The 18969-nt window shown below is 50.4% G+C and overlaps 1 protein-coding gene across 1 annotated transcript in view; it reads right to left on the bottom strand.

Annotated features, from left to right (window-relative positions):
• The window catches only part of C7H4orf50 (chromosome 7 C4orf50 homolog), a 62139-nt gene extending 45404 nt beyond the window's left edge, over window positions 1-16735 (bottom strand). The window contains 3 exon segments of the mRNA XM_068974982.1: window positions 4864-5457; window positions 9417-9555; window positions 16449-16735. Coding sequence (XP_068831083.1) covers window positions 4864-5457; window positions 9417-9555; window positions 16449-16735 — 1020 coding nt within the window.
• Between the last annotated feature and the right edge of the window lie 2234 nt (window positions 16736-18969).

Below are 18969 nucleotides of genomic sequence, written 5' to 3'. Positions count from 1 at the left end.
TGAAGAAGCGCATCAGGGAAGTAGAACTGACAGTTCTAGCGAGTCATGGGGCCTCTGCGACAATGCATCCAGTAGGGTGCACTGGGTGTGCCCTCCAGTGTCCTCCCCAAACTTCCTAAGTTGATGTCCTCACCTCCAGGACCTCAGAACATGACCTGATTTAGAAATACAGTCCTTGCAGACACAGTTAATTAGGATGGGGTCATTAGGGCGGGCCTTAATCCGCTGTGACCACTGTCCTTATAAAAAGGGAATATTTGAACACAGACACGTATAGAAGGAAGACGACGAGACACAGGGAGAAGACGGTCAAGGAGAGAAGCCTGGAACTGATGCTCCCTCACAAGTCTCGGAAGGAATGACCCTGCAGACACCGTGATCTCGGACTTCCAGGCTCCAGGACTGTTGTTGAGATCACCCAGTCAGTGGTCCTTTGCTAGAGCACCGCAGGAAACTCTCATAGCACTTACCTCTCCATTTGATCAACAGGGAAATCGAGGCATAAAATGAAATGATGTGCAAGGCTCCCAGGGCTCCCAGAGGGCAAGGCCAGGCTCCAGATCCACCAGGCTGGGGGACTTGACCTTGCCTGTCTCCATCTGGGAGAACTGCTAATGTCTGGAACAAAAAGCTGATCACCCAGGTGCCGGGCCCCCTCGGAAGCGAAAACAAGCCACTCGAGAAACACACAAACCATGATGAAACAGACACCGACAACCAAAGTAAGCCCTTGCCAATAACACTCTCCCAGACAAGCTGCTAGATTGCTAAAAGCCAGAATCAGTGACCGTCCCACGACATTTTATACTGAAATGGTCCCTGACATTTGTTCCATGTTTAAAGGGCTCTTGCATTCGTGTTCCAATGGGCTCTTCACTCTGACACACTTAGAAGGCACCGAGCACTGCTAGCCCTTTGCCCAGCAGACAGGTGTTAAAGACCCCAAGTTCACAGGGTCAGAGATGGCCGGGAACCTAGAGCAACTGAGCCACAGGCTGAAAAGGGCCTGGACCCACCTGTGGGGCCCCAATAATAAGAGACTCAGACAGTCTGTGGTCCTTTCTCCCTCCCTCCTTGCATTTGATAAATATCTAAGTTCCTTCCCATGTCAAGTGCTGTGCTGGAGCTGGGGTTATGGCAGAAAACGGAGAGGACCCGAAGGATTCTGTGTGTGGATGGAAGGAAGCAGAGAGGGAAGGAAGGCTGGTGAGAAAGAAGGTGGAGTGGGGATGGGGGCGACACGGGGCACCTCACGTGGGGTGGGGGCAGGGTCCTTGCACTTGCACGACCACAGAGGGTGACATGAGTCCAGGTATGTTTCCATGGGCTGTTACCATGCCAACCCCCCTGCCCGGGGCGGTCTTTCAGGATGACTACGGAAGCAGCCTGAGGACCCTGCCTTCAGCAGCTCACCCTGCGGTTCACGGGCACTTGCTCCAGAGAGGCTGGGCCTGGCACCAAGGATAGTGCATCATCTGGGCCTTCAGCCCAGGTCCCAGGAGGAAAGAGGAGGAAACACTACCTGAAGGAGGCCAAGGAGGAGGAGGAGGCGAGGCCGGAGTCATCGCTGGCTGTGTGAAAGCATGACTGTGGACTGAATTGTGTCGCCTAAAAGTCAAATTCAAGTCTGAACTCCTCCCCACCCCCCCCACTGCCAGCACCTGTGGCTGTGACCTTGTTTGGTAACAGGGTCTCTGCAGATGAGGTCATCCTGGAGCAGGCCGGGCCTCGCCCATCTCACCTGCCCCTGCAGACTGCCTCTGAAACCAGGCAGAGGTTCTCAGCCCTTTGGCCGAGAGAACCACTCCTGGGGACAGCCCTGCCCAGAAAGCCACCAGTGCTCTCCGTCTCCCTCGGCCCATGGGTTGCTGTGATGGGGGAGCTGGTGATCACAGGCCCTGTCCACTCCAGGGCCTTGTCAGCCTGTGTTTCCATCAGCATCTTCCACAGATCAGAGGAGACAAATCGCAGTCACCTTTAACCGAGTCCAGGGCTTCCCAGGTAGCACCCGTGGTAAAGAACCCACCTGCTAGTGCAGGAAACGTAAGAGATGCAGGTTTGATCTGTGGGTCGGGAAGATCCCCTGGAAAAGGAAATGGCAACTGACTCCAGTATTATTGCCTAGAGAATCCCATGAACAGAAGAGCCTGGCAGCCTACAGTCCACGGGATTGCAAAGAGTCGGACAGGACTGAAGTGACTTTGCATGCAGTGAAGCCTAAGCTCTCGGAGCAAACAAAAAGACAAGAAAGAGGAAACCATGATGTAAGCAGTGTGAGTGATTCCATCCAGCCTCCGCTGGACGTGACAAGCCCATGAAGACGTGATGGTGAAGATGATGATGGTGATGGTGACAATGATGTGACAGAATCTAAATCCTACCGGGTACCAGGCTCTGTACCAGGGCCTTCCCTGCACTTTCTCATTGCATCCTCATAATCACACTAGAAGCAGGTCTCAGTATCGTTCCCATTTCACAGTTGAGAACACTGAGTCACAGAAAGGCTTAGTAACCTCCTGGACTTTATCGGCACTGGTAAGAGAGAGAGCTGAACTGCTCTGTCCACTTGGGGTCCCACTTGCCACTTAAAGCATGAGCCTCGCACCCCAGTGCATGTGGTTCCCACGTTTAAGGATCAGCATTTTCTATTCCACAGGCCCCTGCTCCCTCTGCTACTCATCTGATAACGGGCCAGCTTCTCCCAATGCTAGAGGCAAAAATGGCTGGGGACCACACTTGATGAGCAATTCAGGGAATTTTTGAGAGACTTTTGACTGGGCACCGCAACCTCCAGCAAAGTCTTGAGAGCATGAGCCCCTCAAGAGATGTAGCTCTCCTCCAGTTTCTTGAGATTTTTCAATGATAAGGCCTGAAACATCTAAAAAGTCACAGATGTGTGTCAACAAGGGGCTTGTAACTGATGGCACCCAAACCACTGAATGCAGCCACTGATGCTGCACCAAACTGCTCAAGACCCAACTCGGGCCCCAGGGTCCCAAGGTAAGGACAGCTTCTTGGAGTCACCGCCCTGATCTGGCCCGGGTCCCCTTGCTGGCCCTGATTCTTTGGCGACCCTCCTGGGTCTCAGTTCCTCCATCTAGTCAGTGGAATTGCACCTGGCTTGCAAGGCTGCTCCAAAGATTAAATGAGAGAATGTAAAATGCACAAAATACTTACTCCTCACCAAAGCATTTAGGTATTCAGCCTTTCCCTTTGATAAAAGAGAGAGCAGCAGGGCAGAGAGACTGGGAGAATAAAGGCTGTAAACCAACAGCCTAAATTAAAGCCTTACATTTAGGAAAATTACAGAAAGGATTCTAAAGGACAGTTTTCATCTCTACACCATTTATTTTCTGAAACTGCAACAAGATGCCAATATCAAAGGTACACGACTTTCCTTTTATCTGATGAACTTAATGGAGAAAGAACGAACAGGAAATGCAAAGGTGATATTGGCAGGATGAAGTACTAAACAGAGAAACTGTGAGCACAGACAAACTCATTATTAAAACAATCTAGGCAGGATACACTTCATGATCTTGAGGAAACTCAAGTTCCAGTTAATTTGGAATAGACTGTCCAGGCCAAAAGATAAATGTGATTTTTTTTTTCCAATGAGCCATCTTCTTTGGGTTAAGGTGGCTTCCTGATTTTTCCTTAAATGCAAATCAAACCACTGGGACCTTGACCTCTTGGAGGGAGCTGACTAACTCTCTCCCTTTACAGGGAAGCGGCCTCGTATGCAAGAAACCGAGCACCCTGGACTCACGTGCAGCGTGGATCAAATTCCAGTTCTGCCTCTTCTGAGCTGTGTGACAATAGGCCAGTGCACTGCCTCTCTGAGCCTCAGCCTCCTCTGCGGAGTGCGGACATGAACAGTACCTGCTTCACAGATTTATGAACATTAAATGATGCCTTTGAAAACACTGCAAGGTGCCAAGCACATGGCAGGAGTAATATTAAACACACATTTTTGCTCTTCTAATCAGTTAGATGATAACATAAATGTCCAGCCTGCCCTTGGCTCCAGAGCTTAGGAAACTTGCTCAGGGTCACACAGCCAGTAAACAGGAGAACTAGAAAGGGGCCCAACCCTGCATATTCTCTACTGCACCAGCCTTGGGGGTCTCCTGTGTGCTGCTGCTTGGACTGCGGCTACGGAACCCATCTGACCTGGATCTGCCCTTGACGGGCTCACAGTCTAAAGAAGCAGAGATGAAGATGCATATAGAGGACCACCAGGCTGGGAACCACGGTCACCTTCGGAGCTGTGAGGGAGGTGGGAAAGGCTGACTGCTTTCCCAGGGAGAGGGTGGATTGGGAGGCAGGAGCACCGGACAGTTACTCCACATTACACGTGGAAGAGAGCACCTGGGGCCTGGCACAGGCAGGGACCCACAAAAGGTCAGATAGCTGGACGCACAGGAGGGACAGATGATGAAGGCTGAAAGGAAGCTGGCTGGCTCCCTGGAGAGTGTTGGATGCAGAGATGGAACAACGAGATGGTCCGGTGAATGAGATGATGGAGGGTGAGTAGGAGAGCGTGGATGGGTGAACAAGAGATCGGGTGAGTGAGTGGAAAGGTGGATGGGTGGCTGAGCAGGTGGACAGATGATGGGGAGGTGGCTGGACTGGTGAACGGGTGAGTGAAGTTGTATGGGTGGACCGGTGACACCAGGTGGGTAGATGGGTGGATGGGTGAGTGGATGGAATGAAGGAGGGATGGATGGGGATGGTGGTTTGGAGGGGTGGGTGAAGAGGAAGACTGGGGAATGAAGGAGTCCATGACTTGACTAAGTGGCTGGGCGAGAAAGTTAAGAGGAAAGCAGAAAATCACTCGCACCCTGGGTTGTGGTCACTTACCAGGCTACGGGGACCAGCGGGGCCCTTGCTGAGCGCTCTCTCCCCGGGCGCCTGGGCTCCCAGTTCCCCTCGTAGGCTCTCGTTGTGCTGGGTGAGCTCCTCCACCTGGGCCTGCAGGCCAATCTCCGACAGCTTCAGCCCATAGATGGAGCAGCGCAGCTCTTCCAGCTGCCCGCGGAGCCGCCGCTCGGTGGCGCGCTGCTCCCGCAGCCGGCGCGCCGCCTGGTCCCGCTCGCGCTCGCCGCGCTCGGCCCTGGCCCGCAGCGCGCGCAGCTCCGCGGCCCCTTCGGGGGCGCCCCGGAGGTCGCCCGGGCCGGAGGATCGGGGGCCGCTGGGGTTCGGGGCGTCGAGCTCGGCCAGCAGGAGGCCGGCGGCGCGACAGAGGCGCCGCACGTCCAGCTCCAGCCGCTGCACCTGCGCCCGCAGGACACGCTCCTGCTCGCGCACCAGGCGCAGCTGGCGCCGCTGGATCCGCCGGCCGCGCTCCAGGGCCGCCGCCTGCCGCCCCAGCGCCGCGTCCTTGCGCCGCAGCCGCTCCCGCAGCCGCCGCAGCCGCCACCGCTGCCGCCGGGCCGCGCGCTCCTTCTCCCGAACCTACGGGTTTGCGGTGGAGGAGGGTGTCAGGAAGGCCGCCCGGGGTCTCACTGAGCCTGTCTTTATTTGAAACTTCGATACTTTGCTGTTCAGCTTGCCTTTTCTTTTTGCATTAATTTTTACATTAAAATATTGCTTTGAACCTTATTTATCTCAATGACGGTTACTGGCGCCCTCTTAAATGTTGCCCAGGACGCAAGTGCCTTCCTTCACGTCCTCTTGAGCTCCAAGGACAAGGGCTCAGGGAAACTTGGTCAGGATGGGGACCGGCTGGTGCACACCGGGAGGGCCAGTGGTTCCAACACGGAGTACCCCCACACCAGTTTGAAAAGAGCTGACACCTGGAACCCCCTGGGTGTCGCTTCTTCCACGTCAGAACCTCCCAGACCTCTCCGTTGTTCAGTGCCTGAAAGGACCATGCCTGGTCCAGTAAGGGTCAGCTGAAAACCGTGACTTCTGGCCGAGACAAGATAAAGAGTGTCACAGCAGCCATTCCTTACTGTGAATATGACCCCAGGAGCTACTGAGAAATGAACTGCAGAATGTCAATCAGCTAAAAGTCACTGATCCACCATGTGTCTGTCTCAAGGATTTTTGTTTCTGCATGGCTCCCTGCCTATCCAAGAACACACCTCCCTGTTCTTAAACCTTGACCTCCCAGACCCATGGGCTATACACTGGACCAGGGTGACCCACTCACTGCAAAAATAAACAGGGTCCTGGCCTAATATTCAGAATTAATTTATGCACATGGGTAGACCTGCCTTCCTGTTAAGATCTCTTTCAACTGTTAGTGCCTGCACATGTATTTCTTAAGAGCTTGCAGAAGACAAAACAAAGAAGAGCAAACGAGAAACAGGAAACCTGAGAACAGCTAGGCAGGCTGCTTTCAGGGGAAATTGGGGCAGAAGGAACTGGAGTCAGATTCCCTGCAAGGGCTGCCTGATGGTGCGAATCCCCAAGTCAGTGATGCTTAGAGCCCAGAGCTCCGTTACCTAGACTGGTCTACCTCGATCACCTTTGGGATTGACCACAGGTCACCACAGAAATGAGGTGTCTTTGTATGCAAATGATTACAGCAAATACAGTCAACAGTGGGGCAAATTGTCATTTGGCAGATATCAGGTACAAAGGGCAGAGTTCACGCACTTCTGCAAACTTGCCCTGAAATGCAGATAGTTCCAGGCAGAGGTGGAGGGTTAGCATCTGGGCTGGGTTGAAGCTGGGCCAAGTGGTCTCCGAGGGGGCCCTGAGCCAGCCCCCTCACCACTGTGAACGTCCGCCCTTCACCTGGAAACAGTGTTTTGTGACAGGACGTTCCCAGGAGCATCCTGATGACAGAACAGAATGCAAGGCGTGTGGGCCACAGAGCTGCAGGTCCTGCAGTGTCTGGAGCTCACTCCCAGCATTTCTCTGACTTGTCACCCTCACTTCTGTCTCCCCATCAAAGTATGAACCTCTGGTGATTGCAGAGCTTTGCATATATTATTCAAATTTATTTTATTTTTTTGGGCACGCCACGAGGCATGAAGGAATCTTATTTCCCTGACTAGGGATCAAACTCATGCCCCCTGCAATGGAAGCACAGATTCTTTACCACTGGACTGCCAGGGAAGTCCCAGGACTGTGTATGCTTACCTAGGAAATCCTACATGTATATAAGGCTTTATTATAGGCTTTATTACAGGATTTTCTACAAAGAGATTACATGGTTGATGGCGGGAGCCCACACAACACCGCTGTATTTCGGGTTAAAAAGTCCTGGATCTTGATGATGATGGTTTGTGAACCCAAGAGGATAGACTCAACTTTCTGCACCTAAAGTTCAATGTAAAAGGAGAAAGCGGCACTTGCGTGTCTCCCTGGTATCTCAAAGGCTAACTTCGATTTAATTGAACTTCTTATCTTCCCTGCTTCACCTCTATTTCCTTTAAAAGCTAATCGATCTGGTGTTTTTCAAACTTTTTGGACTGCTTCCCATAGTAAGAAACATCTTTTAAGAACGTGGCCCGTTACACACATGGCAGGTGTTGACAACTGGAACAAGCTTCACGAAACAGCACTCCTCTTCACACACATGATGTCCTTTCATATTTCCTAGTCAATTCCATCTTTAAATGCTGGTTGCAAGTTACAGAACTGATTTCACAACCCACTGGCGGGAGTCAACCTGCAATTTGACAATTGCTGTGCTCGCCTGTGAGTAGCAATTTGCTAAAAGAGGATGCCTCTCAGGATCTCTGGGTCTCTGCCCACCAAGTCTCTGCTCTCCAGCCTTCGTCTTCTCTCCCCTGGAACACTTCAGTAAAGACTAGTAATTACAAAAGCAACTAGTGCTATTTAAATGCCTACTGTTGTGAGTGTTTTACACATATTAACGGATGCTGAAGCTGAAGCTCCAGTACTCTGACCACCTGATGTGAAGAACTGACTCATTGGAAAAGACCCTGATGCTGGGAAAGACTGAAGGCAGGAGGAGAAGGGGACAACAGAGGATGAGATGGTTGGATGGCATCACTGACTCGATGGACGTGAGTCTGAGTGAACTCCGGGAGTTGGTGATGGCCAGGGAGACCTGGCGTGCTGTGACTCATGGGGTTACAAAGAGTCGGACACAACTGAGAGACTGAACTGAACTGAACTGAGGGAAGCCTGACGTGCTGCAGTCCATGGAGTCACAAGGAATCGGGCACGACTGAGCGACCGGACTGAACTGAGCTCTCTTAATGTGTGTGTGTGCTTAGCTGCTTAGTTGTGAACGACTCTTTGTTAACCCCATGGAGCCTGTAGTCCACCAGGCTCCTCTGACCATGGGATCCTCCAGGCAAGAATACTGGAGTGGGTTGCCAGTTCCTACTCCAGGGGAATCTTCCCGACCCAAGGATTGAACCCGTGTCTCTTGCATCTCCTTCACTGGCAGGTGGATTCTCTACTACTGCACTACCGGGAAAGCCTAACTCCCTTAAACCAGACAACAATTTAGGAAGGTTGGTGCTGTATCATTCCCATTTCACAGAGGAGGAAACTGAGGCCCAGAGAGGTTAAGTCATCTGGCCTACATCACAGAGCTTGTGAGTGGCAGACCAGGGTTGGCTCCAGACATCTGCCTCCAGAGCCAACTCCCTTAACTACCCACTTCTTCTCCAGTTATGCTCTAACTTGCCCCCTCCATACATCACCTCTCTTTCCCATTCGATTAGAGTGATATCCCCGAAACCCTGACTTGAGCCTCTCCTGCTCAAAGTCCTGCCCCCTTTGGCTTCCAGACTTTGATTCACGCCATGGTTCTGATGATTTGTCCCCCTTGGGACCCTCCTGTCTCAACTCCCAGTCCTGCTATGCTCTTCCATACCTCCGTGCCTTGCCCAGGCTCTTACCCACCCTTGCATGCTGTTCCGCAAGGCCCAACTCACAAGGCCCAGATCACTGCAGCCTTCCCCGCTTCCAAAAGCACACTGCTGCCTGCACGTTTCCTCATGGCTCCATCACCCGGTTTTGGAGTTACTTGCCTTCCATCTGTGTCCCCACCCACAAGCCAGCTCCTGAAGGCAGAGACTCGGCATCAGTCCTTCTCCTTGTCCTTAGGCCAGAGCTGGCTCCCCTGATGTCAGGCACCAAGCCCACAGAAATGAACCTCTGGCCAGAGCTCCTAGTGGGTGCACAGCTCCCACAGGCCACCCAGTGGACCCCAGCCAGAGCCCTGTGAGGGGGCAGGGCAGGACATGAGCCGCATTTCACAGATGGGTCAGTTGAGGCCCAGGGAAGTCACGTGACCTGGCCCAGGTCCAGTGGCCCCTGACTGCACTGCTACAATGAGGACCCCTCTCACCCCTCCTGTCTGGCTCTCCAGGCCTGCCCCCATGGTCTATATTCAGGCGCAGCTGCTGCCACGTCCAAACCCATAGGGTGACTCTGCTGGAACAAGAAAAAAGTGCCGGAAAGGAGGAGAAGCTGTATACCTGGCTGGCAAGCTCCCCCTGCAGTGCGTCCAGCTGCTCCTGGGCCCGGAGCGAGACGCTTCGCTCCTGGAACACGCGCATGCTCAGCTGGTCCACCTTCTGGAGGAGGTTCCTCTCTGACAGCTCCAGCTCCTGAATCCTGCGCATCAAAGCAGCAAGGCGCTTACTCAGTGTTGAGTCCTGCCCCGGCCACAGATGCAAGGCCTTGCACCAAGGCCACAGCAGCAGTGCCCAGAACCAAGGACACCTCCGAGGCTAATTGAGCCCCTTTGTAACTGTTGCCAAAAAACCCCCTGATCACCACTAACAAGCTTCCTGACTCCCAGTTAGGCAAAGATGCCCACTCCAGTAAACACCCTATTGCGCCCCAACCAGTCACCTAACACCAGCCTTCCAGCAGCAACGGTCTTTGTCTTGAGGCTATAAACATTGGCTATTGACCGACAAAAGCTGTCGACTCTGGCCCATCAGGAGTCGTTGGCCCTCTGCGCTCACAGCGACCACCTTATACCTGCTCTTTGTTCATAATACACTCACTCTTTTCTGCGGTCCTCTGTGTCTGGAAATTCTTTCCCAACCTGTGCACAGACTGCCCCAACACTCAGGATGAGGTAAGCGTGGCCTAAGGTTTTCACAGACACTGGGATTATCTTTTTTTTTCTTCTGTTTTTTGGTCAATTTGATATTCAGACAAAAAATGACATTTTATAAAACATTCGTATATATGTTTTTCAAGATAATCTAAAATACTTTGGAGACCTCTTTTGAATAACAAGGCACCAGGAACCTTAACAGTGTTCTCAACCCTTCAACCCTAAACCAGTAATTCCCAGTACGGGTTATACCACCGAAGAAGGACTGAGCCCGGACCAAACATCTGCATTGTCTCAATTAGTCCTCATGTGATCAGCCTTAAAGTAGGCTCCTTTTCTCCTATTTTGCACATGAGGAAACAGGATCAGAGAGGCCGGGCAACTTGCCCAAGGTCACACAGCATTATGGAGTCCAGGCTGCATGACTCCCAAAGTTAAAGTGTTAATCACTCAGTCATGTCCGACTGTTTGTGACCCCACAGAGTATAGTCCACCAGGCTCCTCTGTCGGAATTCTCCAGGCAAGAATACTGGAGTGGGTTGCCATTCCCTCTCCAGGGCATCTTCCTGACCCAGGGATCGAACTTCAGTCTCCTACATTATACAGGCAGATTCTTTACCATCTGAGCCATCAGGGAAGCCCATGACTCCCAAACTCAGGCTCTAATCCTGTGCTCTGATGCTTTCCACTTGAGCTACAGTCTTGCAAATCTCTTCTAGGGAAATGATTAAAATGCAGAAAAAGTTTTTTGTGATTACAAAAACTCTGAATTACTTACAGAAGTGAGAAGTTGGAAATGACCTGTGTAATAGTTATGGAGTATTCTTGCCTAGAGAATCCCAGGGATGGGGGAGCCTGGTGGGCTGCCGTCTATGGGGTCGCACAGAGTCGGACATGACTGAAGCGACTTAGCAGCAGCAGCAGCAAGCCTCTGGAAGTCTTTTTTATTATCCCGAGGAAGAGCTGAAGTTGCATCATATGCAAAGTAATACTCAGGCTGGAAGTGAGCTCTGACCTCAGCTCCATAGACAGGAGAAGCACGTGTGGATGGCGGGAAGCCATAAGGGAAGGTCTGCCTGCTGGTCCCATTGAGAGAGGAGGAGCTACAGTGACTCACTTGTCTGTCTCCTGCCTCGTATCCAAGTCCCTTCCATGTGCCAGTCTTACTTCTGTACTAGATCACCATGACACCCATGGAAAGCACGTCTGCTGCCTATGTGGACAAGCTCTACCCATCCTCACCCTTCACTCAGCTCCACACCATGTGACCTGCACCTCCAGGACAGACTCTGCTTCCCCGGGAGAGGGCCCAGATTTGCCTCCTGGCTCTTCCACTCACCAGTCATGAGGCCTTAATAGGGCTCATTCACTACTCTGACCCCCAGGATCTTCATGTGTAAGAAGTAACTGCACCTTGCTCTGGGAGTTATTGTGATGATTAAATAAAATGATGCACAGTTATTAATGATCAGGCCAAGAGCCCCTTCTCCTACTCTAGTTTTGAGGCCCGGGGGGAAGGTCTCTAAGATGACAGAAGGGAGGGTGCCGTCTTGTATAGATGACAATCATGTTCCTTCTAAAATGAACCAGAGGAACAGAGCTCATGCTTAGTCGCTCAGTCGTGTCTAACTCTGTGCGACCCCATGGACTGTAGCCCACCAGGTTCCTCTGTCCCCGGGATTCTCCATGCAAGAATCCTGGAGTGGGTTGCCATGCCCTTCTCTAGGGGATATTCCCGACCAAGGGATGGAACTAGCATCTCCTGCATTGGCAGGCAGGTTCTTCACCACTGAGCCACCAGGAAAGGTTAATCAGTCAGAGAGTTGGGAGGAGTACCTTCTGATTGATTATAAAATGTGGTGATACCTGAATGAGAAAAGAGAAGCCTAACTTTTTTAGTTTTTGAGACCAACCGGAAATGTTAAATCTGAGACAATATTTAATCCTGGTATTATCCCATTACTTAAATTAAGCAGAAAATGATTAATCTCATTGCATCAGGCTGAAAAATGGCCTCCAAATATAACAAAGATCTATGAATATAACCTTAAGATGCCAAAGAGACTGTAGATGTGATTATGTTAGGTATCTTGAAATGGAGAGATTATGCTGGTTTATCTGGGTGGGACTAACTTCAATTATAATTGTCCTCCTGAGAGAGTGGCAGAAGGTGAGACCACGTGACCACTGAAGCAAGATGCTACACTGCTGGCTTGAAGATGGGGAGGGGCCAGAAGCCAAGGAATGCACCTATAAATGCTGGAAAAGGCGGACACAGATTTCCCCTACCCCGTGACTGTCGGCCAGTGAGGCTACTTTAGAACTTCTGCCTCCAGAACTGAAAGACAATGAACGTGTGTTGTTTGAAGGCAGCACGTCTGTAGTAATTTGCTTTAGCAGCTGTAGGAAACATTTTTGTTGTTTAGTCGCTCATTCATGTCCTACTGTTTGCAATCCCATGGACTGTATGTAGCCCAACAGGCTCCTCGGTCTATGGGATTCTCCAGCAAAGAATACTAGAGTGGGTAGCCATTTCCTTCTCCAGGGGATCTTCCTAACTCAGGGATTGAACCTGCATCTCCTGCATTGGCAGGCAGATTCTCTACCACTGCACTACCAGGGAACCCCCTAGGAAACAGACACTTAACAGATAAGAACTAAACAATGAAAATACTTTTTTTCATTGATTAGTGATAAGTTAAAAATATATTATACTATGTAGAACTGCAAAGAGTGGTATGAAACTGGGAGACTCTATCAGGGAACTTCCACCAGGATAAATGGGTGCCTTGTCGCTGCAGGTACCATTGGGCAGGCTGCTTGGGTCTGAGGGCCAGCGTCCCCACGTGATTGTATGTGTGACTGGGGAGAAGTTATTAAATACTTAAGCCAGCACTTTGATTTCCCTACCTAGAAATTGAAGATATCAATATTACTTCGTTTTAAATATTTTTTAAGGATAAGTCACTCTGCTTATTTAACTTATATATGCAGAGTACATCATGCAAAATGCCAGGCTAGATGAAGCACAGCTGGAATCAAGATTGCTGGGAGAAATATCAATAACCTCAGATATGCAGACGACACCACCCTTATGGAAGAAAGTGAAGAGGAACTAAAAAGCCTCTTGATGAAAGTGAAAGAGGAGAGTGAAAAAGTTGGGTTAAAGCTCAACATTCAGGAAACTAAGATCATGGCATCTGGTCCCATCACTTCATGGCAAATAGATGGGGAAACAATGGAAACAGTGACAGACTTTATTTTGGGGGCTCCAAAATCACTGCAGATAGTGACTGCAGCCAGGAAATTAAGATGCTAGCTCCTTGGAAGAAAAGCTATGACCAACCTAGACAGCATATTAAAAAGAAGAGACGTTACTTTGTGCACAAAGGTCCATCTAGTCAAAGCTATGGTTTTTCCAGTAGTCATGTATAGATGTGAGAGTTGGACTATAAAGAAAACTGACTGCTGAAGATTGATGATTTTGAACTGTGGTGTTGGAGAAGACTCTTGAGAGTCCCTTGGACTGCAAGGAGATCCAACCAGTCCATCCTAAAGGAAATCAGTCCTAAATATTCATTAGAAGGACTGATGTTGAAGCTGAACCTCCAATACTTTGGCCACCTGATGTGAAGAACTGACTCACTGGAAAAGACCCTGATGCTGGGAAAGATTGAAGGTAGGAGGAGAAGGGGATGACAGAGGATGAGATGGTTGGATGGCATCACCAACTCAATGGACATGAGTTTGAGTAAGCTCCAGGAGTTGGTGATGGACAGGGAGGCCTGGTGTGCTGCAGTCTATGGGGTCGCAAAGAGTCGAACATGACTGAGTAACTGAACTGAACTGAACGATTAAGCCTGTTAATACTTGTCGAGCACGTAAATAGTACCTTACCCAGAGCAAGCACTCAATAAGTATTCAGTTGTTATTAATTTTGTTGCATGTAGGTTGGAAGTGAATTTGCAACAATGATGGTGTTATGGCCCTGTGAGTGGGGTTCTCTTTCTCAAATTTCTAACACTGTGGTTGCATTAGTTTTACCATAAATACTTTAAAATTTTAACTCTTTAATGGAAGTGAGATCCAATGTACACTATCGATCTTTTACTGTGCCTTACCTGGAGGAAATCCACGGTGACATTAGCCTGAAGTCTATATTCACAGTTGTGTGTTCAGACCCTGGCTTCAGCTCTTAGTGACCCTGGATAATGTATTCCATCCCCTGAGCCTCAGTTTCCCCATTTGGAAAAGGGGCTCATATCACTTTGTGTGTCACAGGGTTCAAGAAACAGCTATCTTCACCTGTGTGTGGGAGGACCTGCACTGTGGCCCAGGCCACAGGCTCTTGGTAAGCCTTAACTCTTTTTCTCCAAACCCTTGCCACGGATCTTGCTTTCCCTTCCGCCCTGCTTCTGTGGGACACAGCCCACATTTGGGGAAGGGAATGGCTACAGAGGACATGAGAACTGAGGACCCAGTCCACATTTCCCCATAGGTGGGTACAGGATACCCCCCTTCCCAGGATAGCCTCACCCCAGCCCCAGCCACAGAGGCCCTTCCCCTCCATCACTCATGGTGTCTCCAGGCTGTCTGTCTTTTCCTCACATGGAAGGGTCTCCTCTGGCAGGGGTTTCCCACCCATCTTTTCCAGGCCTCGTGACCTCATTTACACTGCCAGCTATAACCAGTTGTGGGTTATACTTTTATCTCTCCAGGCTGGGGCCCTGCCTTTTCCAGCTGTCAATCCCTAGAACTTGTGTTTTGGACTGCGTGTGTGTGTGTGTGTCTCTTAGTCATGTCCAATTCTTTATGACCCCATGGACTGTAGCCTGCCAGGTTCCTCTGTCCGTGGAATTCTCCAGGCAAAAATACTGGAGTGGGTAGCCATTCCCTCCTCCAGGAGATCTTCCTGACAACCCAGGGATCAAACCCAGGTCTCCCGCACTGCAGGCAGATTCTTGACCGTCTGAGCCACCAGAGAAGCCCCTTTGGACCAAATATGTCCCCTGAAATACATATGTTGACGTTAGCTAACCCCAGTACCTTAGAATGTGACTGTATTTGGAGACAGAGGTTTTTTTTTTTTAAAGAGGTGATTTAGTTAAGATGAGGTCATTAGGATGAGCTTTGATCCCATTTGACTGGTATCCTTATAAGAAGAGGAGACCAACATGCACAGAAGGCACAGAGAGACGGCAGACATCAAGCCATGGAGAGCAGTCTCAGAGAAACCAGCCCTGTCCACACCTTAATCTTTGACTTCCAACCTCCAAGACTAGGTGTCAAACAAGAACATAGGCTTTGGATAAAGACCTGGATTCAAATGCCCCACCTCTGGACCACGTTGCTTCCATTAGAAAAGAGAGCCTATGCCAGGAGGTTCAGCTATTTTCATGCTGTGCTGTGCTCAGTTGTGTCCAACCTTTTGCAACCCCATAGACTGTAGCCCACCAGGATCCTCTGGCCATGGGATTTCAGCAGGCAAGAATATTGGAGTGGGTTGCCATTTCCTCCTTCAGGAGACCTTCCTCATCCAGAGATTGAACCCACGTCTCTTGCATCTCCTGCCCTGGCAGGCAGATTCTTTACCACTGAACCACCCGGGAAGCCAGGAGGCTCAGCAGTGAGAATCAAACAAACACAGGGAATCTGCTACAAAGATGACAGAAGAGATGAAAGGCCAGACATAGCGGACAGGCAACCCAGAGGTTAGCCACCACTGGGGCCACTTCTGCCCCTGGGGCTGGAAGGACAGACAGAGAGAAGGTGGAGACACCAGGGCCCAGGAGCAGGACCACAGAGGATGCCAAAGGCATGACTGAATGGCAGCCACTGTGGGAGAGGTCACCCAGAGCAGAGGAGAGGTGGGAGAATCCTGGCCTCTCCTTCCTCCTCCCTTCAGCGCCTCCCATTGGCTGGATCCACATGGAAACCAATGAGCAAGGGAGCCTGGGAAACAGGCTCAGTGCCTGTGGTACAGAGCAGAGGATGGGAAAGACAGAGGAGCCAGAGGCTGCTGTGGGCAGACTATGGAACACTGACTGTTTTGCCTGCATCCTTAGCCAGAGAATGGCTTCCCTGGTGGCTCATAGGGTAAAGAATCTGCCTGCCAATGCAGGAGACCCAGGAAAAGTCCCTCGGTTGGGAAGATCCCCTGGAGAAGGGCATGGCAATCCACTCCAGTATTCTATCCTGCCTGGAGAATTCCGTGGGCAGAGGATCCTGGCGGGCTACAGCCCATGGAGTCACAAAGAGTCAGACACGACTGAGCAACTAACACTTCCCTTTCCTTCAGCCATAGAATCGATTTAATACATGCTTCTACCACGATGAGGCCCTAGGATTTTTTTTTTTAGGCTGTAGGATTCTTTTTTTTCTTTTTTAGTCCCTAGGATTCTTAACGTACACAAAGAAGAGGTCCAAAGGCTATATTTACCTGCTCCTCAGCCCAGACTCCGAGATCATGTACTTGTCCACAGCCGCCAACAGCTTCTGCTCCGAGGATTCCAGCTGCTTCCTGAGTGTTCCCGTGTCCACGTCTGGGCTTCTGGCTGCTCCTTCAGGAAAACATCCCTGCTCCTCATCACTCTCCTCTACATCGTGGAAGATCCAGGACGTGTCGATCTTCACATCAACATTCATTATATCAAACCCATCACTGCTGGGGGCTCTGACAACGTAACTGAAACTTTTTTCAGTCCGTCCTTTAGTCTTCGGCTCCATCCTGCACATTGTTCATGGGCCAAGACTGAATAAAATTAAGTGAATCTGTAACATTGACTTTCTGGAGACTTCCAGGTGGCTGCAGTGGCTTGATTGTGCAGGAAAATATCCTTTGAGGAGGGCAAGAAGAGGTGGATTATTTATGAGTGGGAGACTAGGGTTTCACCTGCACAAACGTCATACAATATGAATGAAAGCCTCTCATTTTACAAGCCAGCATGCCCACACTCATCCAACGCAGAAAAGCCACTTGGAGTTACAAACTGAATCATGTGTACAAAGAGGTAAAGTAAAATTTCCAGGCAGAACCATGAGCGTGTTAGAGATTCTCAAGAGTGACACTCAAGTTTTCACCCAGCAATAAATGATGTTCTAAACTTCCTTTCTGAGTCCAGCAAACACTTATCACTGGCTTGGAGTTGACTACGTGGAGGGGAAGGGAAACTAGCACTGCACTGGGCCATCTTGCCTTACTTAGTCCAGTTCTCCTGCCTGATAACCCTGTGAGATGGGCATTTTCAGAACCATTTTATAGATGACATGATGAAACAGAGGCTCTGGAAGGTAGAAGAGCTTATTCAGGCCTCACAGATGGGCAGTGACAGAGTCAGGATTCAAATCCAAGCCTGGCTCCGAAGCTAGAGGGGCTGGGCTTCCCTGGTGGCTCAGTGGTAAAGAATCCAGCTTTCAAGGCAGGAGACATGGGTTTGATCCTTGACCTGGGAGGATCCCACGTGCCACAGAGCAACTGAGCCCACGTGTCACAACTACTGAACCTGTGCACCAGAGCCCGGAGCCACAACTACTGAGCCCGTGTGCCCTAGAGCCAGTGCTTGGCAACAGGAGAATCCACTGCAATGAGAAGCCCATCACCACTAACCAGAGAGTAGCCCCGCCCCTGCTCTCCACAACTAGAGGAAAGCCCATGCAGCAGTGAAGACTCAGAACAGCCAAATAAATATTAAAAAAAAAGAAAAAAAAAAAGCTCAAGGGGTGAAGGATGAACCAAGACCCTGAACAGGAGGAAACACATCATGTCGAGTGTGGGGGAGCCTGAAGCTGGAAAGGCGGCCAGGGAATGACCCATCGCAGCCAGCAAAGGTGGGCAGAAGGCTCCTCCAGGGGGAAGAAGCATCAGGACCGGAGTCCCAGGACAGAGTCAGGAAGGTGAAGGCGATGGGAGCGATTGGGTTTGGCTGGCCCAGTGGACACAACTGAGGGGGAAATGAGGACCCAAGCAGGACAGGTGACTTGTGACCATATACTTGTGGGCCTTGGGCTCCAGGATGTGGACTGTGGCATCTCTGTGTGGGAAGTGGGGGTCCCTGGAGTGTTTAGAGGCAGGGGGGCCCTGGTCAGATCTTACTTTGAGAATTGGAGCACTGTGAGGGTGTAGGAGGTGAGAACAGAGGCAGCTGGCCACGGAAGAGGAGCCAGTCCCATAAATAGGCCCAGTGGTACAGGAATCAGTAGAAATTTAAACTAAGAGGCTTAATTCTCCGTAAAATGATGGACATTAAAGAGATGTATGTGCATGCTAAGTCACTGCAGTCATGTCTGACTCTTTGCAACCCTGTGGACTGTAGCCTGCCAGGCTCCTCTGTCCAAGGGATTCTCCAGGCAAGAAGACTGGAGTGGGTTGCCATGCCCTCCTCCAGGGGATCTTCCCAACCCAGGGATCAAACCCACGTCTCCTATGTCTCCTGCATTGGCAGATGAGCTCCTTACCACTAATGCCACTTGGGAAGCAAGAGTTTGTGCTTAGTCCCTCAGTCGTGTCCGACTCTTTGCGATCCTTTGGATGATAGCCCACCAGGCTTCTCTGTTCACGGGATTTTCCAGGCAAGAATACTGGAGTGTGTAGACATTTCCTCCTCCAGAGTAAAGAGATGGACATCTCTAAAAACGATGGATGAGACTTCCCCTGCCCTTTTCTGAGAGGATCTACTTTAGAAAACTTATAGTCTTTCTTCATCTCTTTGAAATACATGTAAATCCTTTTAAAACCCCATAAACCTTTTGCCAGTTTTATGACCCAGGAACATCTTTCTCAAGATCCTGGGAGCCATCTCTTCGGCATGCAAACATGCAAGGAAAATAGGACCTCATCTCCCAGTTCCCGTGGGAGGTTGGAGCCTACATTCGTGATCACCTGGCTCCAAGTTGCACAACCACCTCTTGTTCTAAAGATATGAGAAACTCCATTTTCCTTTGTATAAAACAAATCAACACAC

The sequence above is a fragment of the Capricornis sumatraensis genome, chromosome 7, assembly GCF_032405125.1.
Source record: "Capricornis sumatraensis isolate serow.1 chromosome 7, serow.2, whole genome shotgun sequence".
NCBI classification, from domain to species: domain Eukaryota; kingdom Metazoa; phylum Chordata; class Mammalia; order Artiodactyla; family Bovidae; genus Capricornis; species Capricornis sumatraensis.
This window is presented reverse-complemented; position numbering and strand designations above follow the sequence as displayed.